The sequence below is a fragment of the Calonectris borealis genome, chromosome 10 (assembly GCF_964195595.1).
Source record: "Calonectris borealis chromosome 10, bCalBor7.hap1.2, whole genome shotgun sequence".
NCBI classification, from domain to species: Eukaryota; Metazoa; Chordata; class Aves; order Procellariiformes; family Procellariidae; genus Calonectris; species Calonectris borealis.
The window spans coordinates 20,421,819-20,434,704 of NC_134321.1; the positions used below are offsets into that span (position 1 = coordinate 20,421,819).

Genomic DNA, 12,886 nt, shown 5'->3' on the forward strand with positions numbered 1-12,886 from the left:
AAGTCTGGTAAAACTAAAGTGTGATTCAAGTAAGTTTTTGATCTGCTTATAGTGGCAGGATTTCAAAAATGTATCCTGTGCTTTTGCAGTAGTCCCAGATAATAATGTTTAGAGTTTTTAAGAGAACAGGGAAGAACCCAATGGATTAAAAGAAAGGAAACCAGTGCCTATCTCAATTTTTAATGTAGCAGGGGAGAATTAGACCAGAAGTTTAAGTAAAAAGTCAGTCTATTGCCATTTATTTAAGAAAACAAAACACTGAGTACCAGCTTTTTTTTTTCCTTTTCTCTCTCTCTTTTTTTTTTTTTTTTTAGTGCAAAGAGATTGTTGCATAGCAATTGTTTTTAAAAAATTGACCAAGTATGATGGAGTCATAAAGGAAGCCAGGAAGTGACTTCTCGCAGTTACCCACCACAGCGTTGAAGTTGATAATACTTCTGTGGACTGCTTTGGCATGCATATAGTTTTTTGGATTGGGATAGCAAAACACAAGAAAAAAGATCTTCTGGGCATGGTGTTCTGTTACTATTTGAATGCTGGTCAGGTTCTTGAATGGTTTTTTCCCTGCGTAATCAGATTAATAAAATTGCTCAGACTCGGGGATAGATCGCAGTCGGTATTCCTGTGGGCTGTGGCTGATGAAGGATCAAGAGTTTGCTTTTTAGAAACTGTTAGCAAAACTCCCATTCAGAGTTGCCCCAGACAGACACGCTTCTCTTCTCACTATTGTAACAGCAAAGAGGCTATTTGTGGATGCACACAGTGGCAGAGCGGACCACTGAAAGCGTTTTAAACAGTGTCTCTCTAAGTTCACGCTCTGGATTGAGAAATGCACGCTGTGAGAGCAAACTCCCCTGTCACATGTAGAAGTGCTACGTTTTGAGGAGAGCTGGCTTGGGGCCAGCTCCAGCATTCTGTATTTGCTTTGTATTGTGATTGTGTGGACTTTGTGATACACAATTCCTTTTGGCTTTGCTCTCTAAGCAGATTATGTAATTTGAATATATTTAATTATTCTGGTGATTGATTTTTTATTTTTTTTTTAAAGGATCAGTTTTTCTTGGAGCAGAATGGCAGACTAAATATTTTATCTTCAGATCTGTAAACGAGTCGTGGAGAATCAGGGTTTTGGGATGAACTTGGATGTAGCAACATGACAGCTGTACAGGAGAAAATGTTTTTTAGGTCTAATCTGTATTCCTGACTAGCGCAAAATGAATTAGGATATAAAATGTTATGTATTTGTGCATGACATTGTTGCTCATCCAACGTCAACAACTCTGAAAGAAGCAGTTGAAGCAAAGTATTTTCTAGTAAGACCCATACTGAAATTCAGATGTGGACAAATGCGTCTCAGTCTCTTCTGCTTAACTCCTTTGGGAAAGGTAAAGAAGTCTGGACGCTGCTTTGTATTTATAGTGTGTTATGAATTTGGGAGTAGATAATCTAGTAGTTAAACAAGGTGGTGTTATTGCAAATAGTAATCTTATTGTTACAACTCAGCGTTTTAATGAAAAATACTCATAAAAAATGTGACTCTGGGGCTTGCATTTCTTGAGTCAAGTGTCAGGACTCATGGAATGATTTTAATTGCATATTGCTGATTTTAGTATATGAGTCTTCTGCACGAATGCATTTTTTGCCTTTTTGTGTAGAACCTACTTGATGAGTTTTAGTGTTTTGCTAAATGAGCTAAATGTCAGTAATGACGGGTCTTTCAAAAGCTTTTCATCTTAGTGTTTTGTAATGTTGAAAGGTGATGCTCCAGTAGCCTGTTAGTTGTTTTTGTTTCTTGTTTAGAGTATATCAAATATACTTGTTCTTAAAAGGAGGTGAGCAGGTGTCATAAGCTTCATTTGTAATTTTAAAGTTGTATTGATCTTTTTAACTGATGAGTCTTTCCTCATAGTAGTAATACTAGTAGTGAATGTCCTGATCTTCCGAAATGCTTATTCCCAATATGTGTGTATATACGTATGTTTAAAAAAAAAAAAAAAGCCTGTGGGTACTGTGCACGTCAGCAAACTAGGTCAGAATAATCTGTAAGTGGGAATTAGCTGAGATTTCTGTTACTGTATGAGATGGTGTAACATGCCTTCTCACCATTCAGAATTTGCATAAGTTAAAGAAAGGGTTGTGCTGTCATTAAAAGGGCAGAAATCTGTATATAAATTGAAGTTTTTGCTATAGCATGTGCTCGGAATTGCTGTTTCCCATCAGATGCTGTTTCATCAGGTGAGGAAGATACTTGCTATGACTACTGATGTTTTAAATTGCCAGGGGGTTTCCCTTCTGCAAAGCAACTTCTTCCTCCCCCGCCTGGAGCAAATGCAGCCTGAGGCAGGATGGATGCATGTGTTTGCAGTCTGCTCAGGGTGGGAGTAGAGGGGTGGGGAGCGGGGGTTTCCCCGGCGGTGGTCTCCTCCGCTGGAGAGGAGTGAAGGGGCTCGGGCTGCCGGCAGTCCTCTGGTGGATCTTGGTGTGTTCGGCACTACTGATGGTGGCACTGGCCTTCCTGGGAGTGCAGATTGAGCAACGCTGCTGTAAAATAGCCTTTTGCATGCCCACGTGGGTGGCCTGCTCCCACATCATGTTGCCTATTAATTATTTTTTCTTAAATACACTTCTTTAGACCAGATGACTGCAATTGAGAAAGTTATTCAGGCATCATAGTGTGTGTTTTGTTCTAAGACTCAACCAGTGGAAGATTGCCCGTTGTGAAGAGACTCTAAGCTTATTTTGGCTCTCTTAAAAGGATTCAGGGAGAGCCGTTCTGAGAAACAACTCCACATACAATATGCCAAGCGTTTTAAAGAATAAGTGCTGCCCTGGCCTTTATAGAATGATGGAAATGCTGTGTAAGTGCTTTGGAAAAATTGTGTTTTTCCTACTTGCTGCAAAGAATTGGGTTTTTTGGTTAGCGCTCTGCATACTGAAGTAACAGTATGTAGTGCGGTGTGTTACTGAAGTAAGTGTGTAGTAATGTGTATTACTGTAGTGACTTTTCTTTCTGTAAAGCATTATTGCATATTGCAGTATTGTGTATTGCTGCTTCCGTCTGGAAAATGAATCCTGCTGGGGAAGAACATTAAACTTGGTGTGCAGTCTTAGCAGACCTGTGTTACAGTAACAAACTAATTTTCTTAGTCCGACACAACTTGTGTAAGTTTGTTAGGTAACAAACCCTTCCGGGTGGAAAAAAAAATCTACTTATTATGATGGTTTTATAAAACAAAGTTAGTAAAATTGCCTCGTTAGTGACAATCTCCTTTTACCTATAAACTTTTTTAATTTGTGTTGGGTGTGGTCTTTCCTCCTTTCTGTAGACTTTGTCATTATGTGAGCGTTGTCCTCCTAGCATTTTATTTTCTCTTACTCTGCTCTGTTTATTTTTTTTTTCTCTCCTGCTCATGTTGTTTTTCCTCTCTGATTTTTCTGACTTGGACATGAGTGTTGCACTTTCTCTTCCTCCACTGTTACTCAATCCCAAGAGTAAATCTATATGGTTCAGTGCTTCATAGTGTACAGTGGTAGGCAAAGTAGTGTCTTTCCAGAAAAGCTTTCTGTTACAAAAGGACACAGGAGCTTGGAGATCGTCTATCGTAACAACAGAATACTGTGCAGAGAACCAGAGTATGCCGGAGTGCTGGGAACGGGATAATATTGTTGTAGATCTTCTCTGCTACCTCTTTAATGAGCAGAAATCTGTCAAAGTCAGACTGCGCTGATGTCGCTGTCCTGCTTCCAGTACTCATTTAGCTTTGTTTCTATCTAGCTCGGCACTTTTGTCTTATAGAAGAGCTTATGTTTCTTTATGACACACAACATAAAGTTAACGGAAGATGACATTACAGTAAGAATTTTCATTGTCTGGGGCAGGATTTGGCAAATTCTGTGCCTGTTCATGCAGAGGTTTGTCATGTGGCTCAGTCTTTTACGCCATTCTCTTCCAAATCTCCAGGTGAAGTATTTTATAACACTCAAAGCCTCTCCTGCACTTCACCTGTTGGTAAGAAGCCATGCTTACCAATAAGTAAGCATGCCTTCAAAAGTCATCTCTTTTGACTGTTACAGTTCTTGGAGCTGTTTTAAGAATAATGGTGAAAGACAGAGCAGATCTTGAGTAATCTCCCCCTCTTCCACCTTTTTTTTTTCTCTGTCGTTTTTCCCCTGAAACTTAAGAAGAAGAATCCTCTCTTCTGACTGTTTTCCTGGTTGACCCAGCCTCTCAGACAGCAGTAGGGAAACAAATGTAGCAGACATTTCATGTGTCTGTTTAATTTCAACGTGCACTGACCTACCAATTAAGCTACTTTGCTAAATCATTGACTAGTATGTGTATGTATTCTTGAGTGTTGTTTATCATTATTTCATAGTTAAATTGCCATGTTTCTGTCTTCCAGACTTCAGAGGAAATACTACACCATCTGCAAAACATCGTAGACTTTGGAAAACATGTCATGAAGCAGTTCTTTGGGGAGAACTATGTTCACCATGGGGTAAATGTTCTATTCTTAAAATAAATGGCTTATCTGCTGTACACACTGAAGTGTTTTGGGGAACACTGAATGGCAGAAAGGAATTAATAGGGTTTGCAGATATTCTCGAGCAAGGTACACACACAAGAAGCATTTGGATCAGAACAAAGATCCTGCTCTGTGCTGGTGAGGTGATCGGATTGTACTCTGTGGTTTGAGCTATTTCAAGCTACTAATGAGAAGAGTGGTCATTTCTTTGCCCTGCGTAAGGTGAGAGGTGTGCGAGAGAGAGATTTTTAGACTAACTGCAAAACAAGGGGAGAAATCTGGTTCATGTGAATTGTCTAGGTTTCCGTGCAGTCAGAGGTAACCTTTTTCCTTGCCCCTCACCCTGTTCTTCAGGGCGGCCAGATCTAGTTAACCGAACATCAGATACCTGAGCGGAACAGTTACAGCTTGCCTGGAGCTTGAGTTGCACGGTTCTGCCTTGGAAGGGTGGGATGTGAGACATGGGACGGGATGAAATGGGACTTTTTCATTTGTGAAAAGGACAAAATGATGCAGGTTTCTTCATTTCACTGAAAATGCTCTTTCTCATGCGTTTATTTAAATTAGGTTTTGGTTTTCGTAGTGGAGTAAGTATTGCATGTGATTTCGTGCACAGGTCTTCATATAGACGGTTAATCAGAGGGAGAAGCTGCTGACTGTATAGTTTAGTATACTGTTGTTAACATCCACTGAACTTCAGTATTCCATTTTAAGACCCTCCAAACTGGATATTAATTTTTGTGTTGAAATATATATTTTCCTTCTTTTTTTTTAATAGGAAATTATTCAACTGCCTTTAGACTTCGTAAGACAGCTCTGTTTAAAAATTCAGCCAGAGAGGCCAGGTAAGTGCCAGGGACAGCATTAAAAAGGGGGCCTTCCTCAAGCTGCAAGGCATTTTGCTTTATTATAAAGTAAAAAAGCATCATACCACAGAATATGCGGAAACTTTTTTCAATATTTAGACAATGACAAGTTGAAAATTTGTTTTGAAAAAATGGGTGTGTTCTAGAATTAGAAGTTGCATCTGTTGTTAGTTTGATCAAATTGGGGAAAGGGATCCTCTGTAAGCCTGTGTTTGTTAATTCTTGAGCAAGCTTTTACCTTGCTGTGAAGTCCTTTACAAAGGTCAGTGAGGGAGGTGGAAGATGCATTCTGAAATAATTGTTTCGATTCCATCAGTTTCTTCTCCTGGACTGTGCAGCAGAGCTTTGGAAGGAAGGTAGTTTGAGAAACTCCCCAATAAATTGTCTTGTTTTCAGTGTTTGTATTTCACTTGGGGCTAAGCATCTCGGTCCTGTGAGTCATAGCACTCAAGCCTCAAGCAGTCTGCAACTTAATGTTCCAGCTTCTCCCGTCTCTTTTCCTGATAGCTGGCGTGTCTCCTCGCAAGGGGTTGCAGTGTTACAGGCTGGGCTGCCTTTAAAGTTTAATGAGCTGCTCTGGGAGATGGGGCTGTGCCTGATTTCTCCCAACTCTTACGTGGTGCTCCGGGGTCCCTATCCAGTGGTGAAGTGCAAGGACGCTTTTCTAGGGAATGAAGGGGCCAAGCGTGCGACCTTGTGAAACCCTTTGGAACATGCTGCAAGCCTCGAGGTTTGGCAATCTCTGACGCATTCAGTGTGAAGTGCTACAGAATTTGGTGTCGTCATTCTTAGTCAGCAACACTTGGCTGCATCGTTCTTCATGTATGGCTAAAAGTACAGTAAGGTTGAAGCTCTAAAACGGGCAAAGAGAAGGTGTCCCTCATGGTGTGTTCATTTTGTGTTCTCAAATGTCCTTGAGAATGTCCAGAACCTCCTGCGTTAGCAGAATTCCTTGAAGAAAAATGTGGTATTAAATTCTTTGGTGACTATAGCCAGTACTTTGATGCCTTTGATCCAGGAAAAAATTGAATTAATTTACATATAGTGAGCACAGGACACTCTCTATTGCTGACTTGTGCTCACCTTTTTAAGAAACGGTTTCTGGCACTGTGGAACTAGCAAGGAAAGTAAATAGTGTCTAATAAAAGTTACAAAATCAATGATACTCTGGCAGAAGTGAATGATAGAATTTAGTTTTATTTCTTAAAGTTAAATTTTGTATGTCCACAGCTCTTGGGGATTTCTTTAGAAGAAGTAGTGTGGTTGTGAGGAGCTGTCCAAGTGGTATTTCTTGCTTTACAACAGCAAATCTCACTGTTCGTTTTTAACAGGAGTTTTTTTTAAACCTCAAGGAAAGAATTTCCTTTAATATTACCTTTTAGAATAAGCCTGTCTAACTTAGGAAGGAAATTCTCTAATACTTCAGATTTCTGGGTCTGTCTGATTTGGCAAGCGGCTTTCAGCTGAACATGGATGTACTTTTGCGTAAGTTTAGAAAAAGAATACAAACCTCAGCATTTTGTTGAAGAAAGAAGGTGTCGTCTTGCTCATCCTAGTGAAGTACAGCATGTAATTGTAGGCTGATGCCTAATGAGGCTTCCGGCTTTGAGATGATTTCTCCCTCCCCGCCCCCCCCAGCGGTACATTTTCAGAATGGACATTTTTGTTAGCTGTGGAAGCTGTAACTGAACACACATATTCTGTATGTCTCTTTAGTAATACAGGTATCTGAAAATCCAGGAGTGTATGTTGCTACTAAATTTGAATTAAAATCTCGCAGACCTTTCTCTGTCCTGTTACCTTTCTCCAAAGGATGCGTGTGGGAGGGAGGTTATTTAAAGACATTTATCTGTGTAATGCCTCTTAATCTTAGTCTGAAACCATTTTGCTACTTCGTTTTTTCTCAGGACTGTTAATCTGGACTATATTCAAAAATGCTATTTTTCAAAGGGTGGTCATAGCAGAGGAAATTCTTGTTCTAAGTTGTGAGCTTGGGAGGAGGGGGAAGCTGACTTTTGTTCCTTCCATGTTCCTTTTCACCTATTTATTATTTTGATGTAAACACTGGAATGGCTAGGAAGAGACTAGTTCTCGTTGAGAAGTGGTTCTTCAGCTGATTGCTTCTTACCAGTTTTGTTTTTTAATACAGCGCGTCTTGATCTCAAACCTTGGGCAAATGTTTTAAACCTTGAAAAAGCACTACGCGCAGACTAAGGAGTTCAGCGAAGCCACTTGCAGGTTCTGTTTAGATTTACGCTTTCTTCTGAACAGTTTATGATATTCCTGCCAGTTTTCACAGATTCCTCTTGACTAGGCTGAGGGACGGTAGTTCTTGCAATTTTAGTAAGCAAACACGAGATCACATCTTTGAATACAGCAGTCTCTTTACCTCTTGTCGGCCAGTTGAACGCACTCCTCTGCTGCGGCAGGCCTCTCGCGGGTATCTTTCTTGGCATGAGCTGGAAAGCAGCCATGGAAAGCAGCTCCGGAGGCACTCTGTGTGCCTGCGACAGTTTTGAGGAAACTGAAAACAGGTGTTGATAATGGGGAGCGCAAATTTATGCAGGTGCATAATTGCCTAAAGCCTGCTATACTGTGTCCTGTCGGAGTTTGCTCCCACCCCCCCACCTGGTGAACAAGATAACTACAGAGTAAAATAAACACCCACGCACCTAATTTTCTTGTCTGTGTTGGGTTTTTTTTTTTGTTTTCCCCAGAGTCTCGCTGTGATAAAGATATGGATGCTCTTAGTGGTTATGCAGTGTGCCTTCCTAATCTCACCAGGCTGCACACCTATCGTTTTGTGGAACACCGGCCAATCCTCTGCATAGAGATTAAGGTATTGAATAGGAGAAGATCCTGCTGGGGGTTTTCTTTGCATTTTTTAAGTACATACTGACGAGAGCAGTTTCCAAGGAATGCAGCAGTGGGATAAGGCAGAGCTCACCGCTTTTCACTGTGACCCATAGGATGAAATAGCCCCTTCCCTCTTCCAACTCCTGATCTTTCAAAACTTGGGAAATTCCCAGGTATTACTAGGCCCTTTGTAGGCCACAGCAGTTTTGTGTGTCCTTATTTCTTGAGTGAGGACTTTAAAATAATTGGGAATAATACACAGTGACATCTATTGAGCTTTTAAGTGTTGGATGTTGAGTGTTTTTCTTTTCTTTTTTTTTTTTAATTATTTTTCTTTAACTGGAAAGATTTGCATATTTCTGTAAAGAAATACATTTATATTTATAATCTTTTTTTGTTTGTTTGTTTTAGCCGAAGTGTGGCTTCATTCCTTTTTCCAGCCATGTTTCACAGGAGATAAAGCACAAGGTGTGTCGTTACTGTATGCATCAGCATCTAAAGGTAATTTTTTTTTTTTTAGGAGTCATCCTGCTTTCCTTTGACTGCACTGTGCTTTATTTGCTATTCCAGTCTTGCTTTCCTGTTGAAACTCGCATGTTGTTGCTTAAATCTCTGCTATGACTAAAGATAGTAGGTGGATACACATCTGAGTTGCTGGGTGTGAGTCTGTTTAGTGAGAGATGGAACAAGTTCTGTGGGAAGCTGGAAGCAAAGAAATACAAGATTAGTCTTTGAGGACTGTTAATGCTGTTGATTGGGTAAACTCCAGCATCAAATTTCCTTTCAAGTTCAGCTTGCCAAATGCATGGTGGCATTCCGTAACTTACAACAGCATGTAACACACATGGAATTCATTTAACTAATGTCCGTTGTGTCTGAAATTGTATAACTGTGTCTTACTGTAATTTAATGTGACCTTTCTCCATGCTTTCCATTTCTGAATGCAATTTGAGTGACTTGAGCTAAATACGACGAGGAAGACCCCTGATAGTCATAAATTGTACATTCAAAGTGTTTAAAATGTCATGGGGCTTCTGAAGACAGGATGTTAGTGCCACACACCTGACTATTAAAATAACTGAGACTACTTATTCCAGAAGGTGATTAACAGCAGTGGTGTGGGTTTTCAACAGGTAGCAAACGGAAAATGGAAGCGACCAAGTAAATATTGCCCATTGGATCTCTTCTCAGGGTAAGGAAGTGTGTAACTTGATTCTGTGTTTTTGCAAAAAAATCTGCGTTACAGATTTTCTCAGATTACTTTGACTTTCACTGTAGTGTTAAGGATGATCAATGCCTGCTTGTCTGACTTTTACAGTGAATATTTTTGGTGCTGTATACTTCTTTACACCTATTTCAGGAATCAGAGTTGCTTACTAGTGTACCAGTGCCTTTTGCTACATAACATGAAACCTAAGAGCAGTTTAGTTTACTCAGATTTGAAGTTCTAATTGCAGTAGTCACTTTCACTTTGTCTTTGCAGTAACTTCAGCATGAGTAACAGCTGAATGGGTGTGTTCACTTCAGGTGCCCAATTCTGATTCCACAGCACCCTCCAGGCATGGGTGTAAACATCTAAAGGCTGTGATAAAACATTCTTGTTTTGTGTTTTTTTTTCCCTAGAAATAAACAGAGAATGCACTTTGCTTTGAAAAGCTTATTACAGGAGGCACAGAACAACTTGAAAATATTTAAGGTAAACAATCAAATCTGTTTGCTTTTTTTGCCTTGGCTTTTAAACAATTTGACTTCAGCATCTGAACAGTCAAGATCCTACTTCAAACCTACCTAATGAGCACCATCGCTATTGGACCCCACCAAGAGAAGAAAATGGGAAAATTCTTAGTTAGATTTCAAATTAGATTTCAATTAGGACAGGTTAAGTAATAATTTCCCAGAACTACTTAGTCTGAAAGAATTGCCAAGGAACAACTAATAGAAAAGGACTTTTAAAGGTGACCAAAGTTTTAAAACGTGCTTCTTCGGGAGGAAGAAGGTAGAGAACTTTGCATGTTGCTCCAAATATTTTTAGAAATTACCATTGTGGTGTTCATGCAAGCCAAATCCACAGCATGCCTCACTGAGGAAGTAGAGAGTTACCTTTTCTATGGAAGTAGTGTAGGAAAAATATAAAGTAGTAACTGATGCCTTATGCAGATTTTCAGATTAATTCTAGGAAATAAGATTCTTTACAACTTGTTTCCAGTATTAAAGCAACTATGTGAATTACTTAAACTTGTATGAACTGGCCTATTTTTTCTGTTAGTACAGGTAACTGTCACACCTTTTCTGTCCCTTTTTGTAGCCTTCTGTTTTCCAGTTTGACTTTTAAAATAAACTTGTTTCACATGGTGCTTTTTCACTATTGACATTATTCAGAAAGAAGCGATAGGAAAATGTGCTTTTATTATTATTCACTTTTATTATTCTGATTATTTACAGGTGATTAAGTTGGGAAAGTAGCACTTGATGGGCTTTTTGGTCCCAACTCAAAAGTTGTCACCTGTGGTATCCGATTAAACTTGAGGGCAAATTTGTAAGAGATTGGGAATGTGCGTATTTGTATGCAGGCTGTTACACTAACAGACTTTTCTGTGCTATGTGTCTTTAAATCTGATGCTTTGACTAACTAAGTACGAATAACTGGATTTCATGACATGCCTGAATCTCTTTTTCTCATTTGCAGAATGGGGAACTAATTTACGGCTGTAAAGATGACCAGGACTGTGTCTCTGACTGGAACGAACTTGCTCGTCACTTAAAGCCTTTCTTTTTTCCTTCCAACGGGTTGGTCAGCGGGCCACACTGTACAAGGACAATTGTTAAAGAACTAATCCACGTTATAACTATGACGCTACTAAGTAGTACTGATGCCTGCAGGGCAGGTGATATGAAGACAGTTCCCATTTCACAAGGAAGAAGCTACTGTGAAGCAAGTGCTTTTAATAAGGAGCTGGTAAGAAATGGTAAGAAATAATTTCCTGAGCACTCTTAATAATTGTTATCACATAACGATTCAGATCTTTGCTTCTCATTTGCTGTTTAATACTGATGTGAGAATGGAAACAGTGGAGTTTTAGTGACATTTTTAAAATGAGTTCTGAGCTGCATAATGCTAGAGAATTGTTTTTAATATGACCTTGTAGTGAGCACTTTTAGCACTGTACCTAATGACAGGGATAAAAATAAATTCAGAAAGTGGTAGAGGAAAAATGGAAGAAAATACTAGTTTGAGCTGATAACCATCGCGGGTATCTCAAATGAGTGGGGACTTTTTGTGTTGTATGTGATGAAGTCTGGCTGCTTTGGTGGGTTTGTTACAGGACATCTGTTTCTTGCCTTTCCCTGCTCCTCCTGTCACCCTCACCAGCTAGGGTGTAGCTCATTTTGTTTTCCTCTACTACTCCTGGTAAAGAGAAAGGTATGAATACTGGAGGGAAAAGAAATGGGAAGTGAGAGCTGGAAAACTGTAAATCATGTTAATTCCTCAGTGCATAAGTTTTGTAAAGCTCTAATTATTCAAGATGCTGCTAGTCATTCTAATTATAGAAACAGCATGTTTCTTACTCTGCTTTTGATGAAGATCTTTTTCATTGCTGGTTGGTTTTGTTGTATTGTGTGGAGAAAGAGCTATCTTACAGAAATGATAGCAAATCTGTTTATACTATATTAAAAAGAGCCGATATCTGAAATGCTAAATAACTTTCTGTCAACAGTTCATACTTGTTGAAAGTGAATTTGTGGTGGCTTCAAACTCGTATGAAAAATTTCTCTTGTAGACTCAAACAAGTAGATTGCAATGGAAGTGTGTGTTTTTGGTGGGGTTTTTTTGTTTTGTTTTGTTTTTTTGTTTTGTTTTATTTTGAGTAATTTGTAGAGTTGTATACCAGGTGTTTTATTCTGCAGTCAAATATGTGCTGTTTAAATGTGCAGGTAAGTACATGCACCTGGCACATTAGTGTTTGGAAACTGAAGTGGTTTGGGTTCCCCCACTCCCCGTGATTGGTCTAAAGAGTATTTGGATTTGCTTTGTGAACAAGCACATGTAATGGCAAAATGAAACAAAGATGACACTCGCGTCTGCCTTATTTGAAAATACATTTTCTTCTAGGTAAACATAAATTGGAAAGCTCTGGCTTACCGAGGGGTTGTCTCCTTTATAAAACCCTTCAGGCTCAGATGCTTGACATGCTGGATATCGAAGGACTCTATCCTTTGTACAGCAGAGTTGAACAGTACTTAGAGGAATTTCCTGAAGAGAGGTAAGACTTGATGGCTTCTCTTTTCAGTTCTGATTAAGTAGGTATGCAGACACAACCGCTTGTTCTCTCTTGTTATGTTGTATACAACCTTCCTTCGTGGTATTGTATATTCTGAATTTCTAACTTGAAATACCACATAAGAGATGAGTTTTATTGTTAGAAGTTTTGATGTTGGTCACTTTGACCTGAATTTTCAAGTAACGAGAATAGGAAATTCACAACAGGGTAAGAGAGAAAATGCCCCATTCCTCAATAGTGGAGGTTGTATATTTGAGGAAAGATACAGAACAATGGATAGTTGGTTTCTCCTGCCTTCAGTACCTGCAGAGCTAGGACTATGTCTGCAGAAATGTTGCCCAGTAAACCCCTGAATTTG

General features: G+C 39.3%; 1 protein-coding gene across 4 annotated transcripts in view; it reads left to right on the forward strand.

Moving 5' to 3' along the window:
- IPPK (inositol-pentakisphosphate 2-kinase) overlaps positions 1–12,886 on the forward strand; it is a 56,752-nt gene that overhangs the window by 40,730 nt on the left and 3,136 nt on the right. For all 4 annotated transcript variants that reach the window (XM_075159325.1, XM_075159326.1, XM_075159323.1 and 1 more), the window contains 8 exons: positions 4,404–4,499; positions 5,305–5,371; positions 8,110–8,231; positions 8,660–8,749; positions 9,382–9,440; positions 9,872–9,944; positions 10,935–11,214; positions 12,360–12,510. In XM_075159325.1, the coding sequence (XP_075015426.1) occupies positions 4,461–4,499; positions 5,305–5,371; positions 8,110–8,231; positions 8,660–8,749; positions 9,382–9,440; positions 9,872–9,944; positions 10,935–11,214; positions 12,360–12,510 (881 nt within the window). In that variant the 5' untranslated portion in view covers positions 4,404–4,460. The remainder of the gene's footprint in view (positions 1–4,403; positions 4,500–5,304; positions 5,372–8,109; positions 8,232–8,659; positions 8,750–9,381; positions 9,441–9,871; positions 9,945–10,934; positions 11,215–12,359; positions 12,511–12,886) is intronic.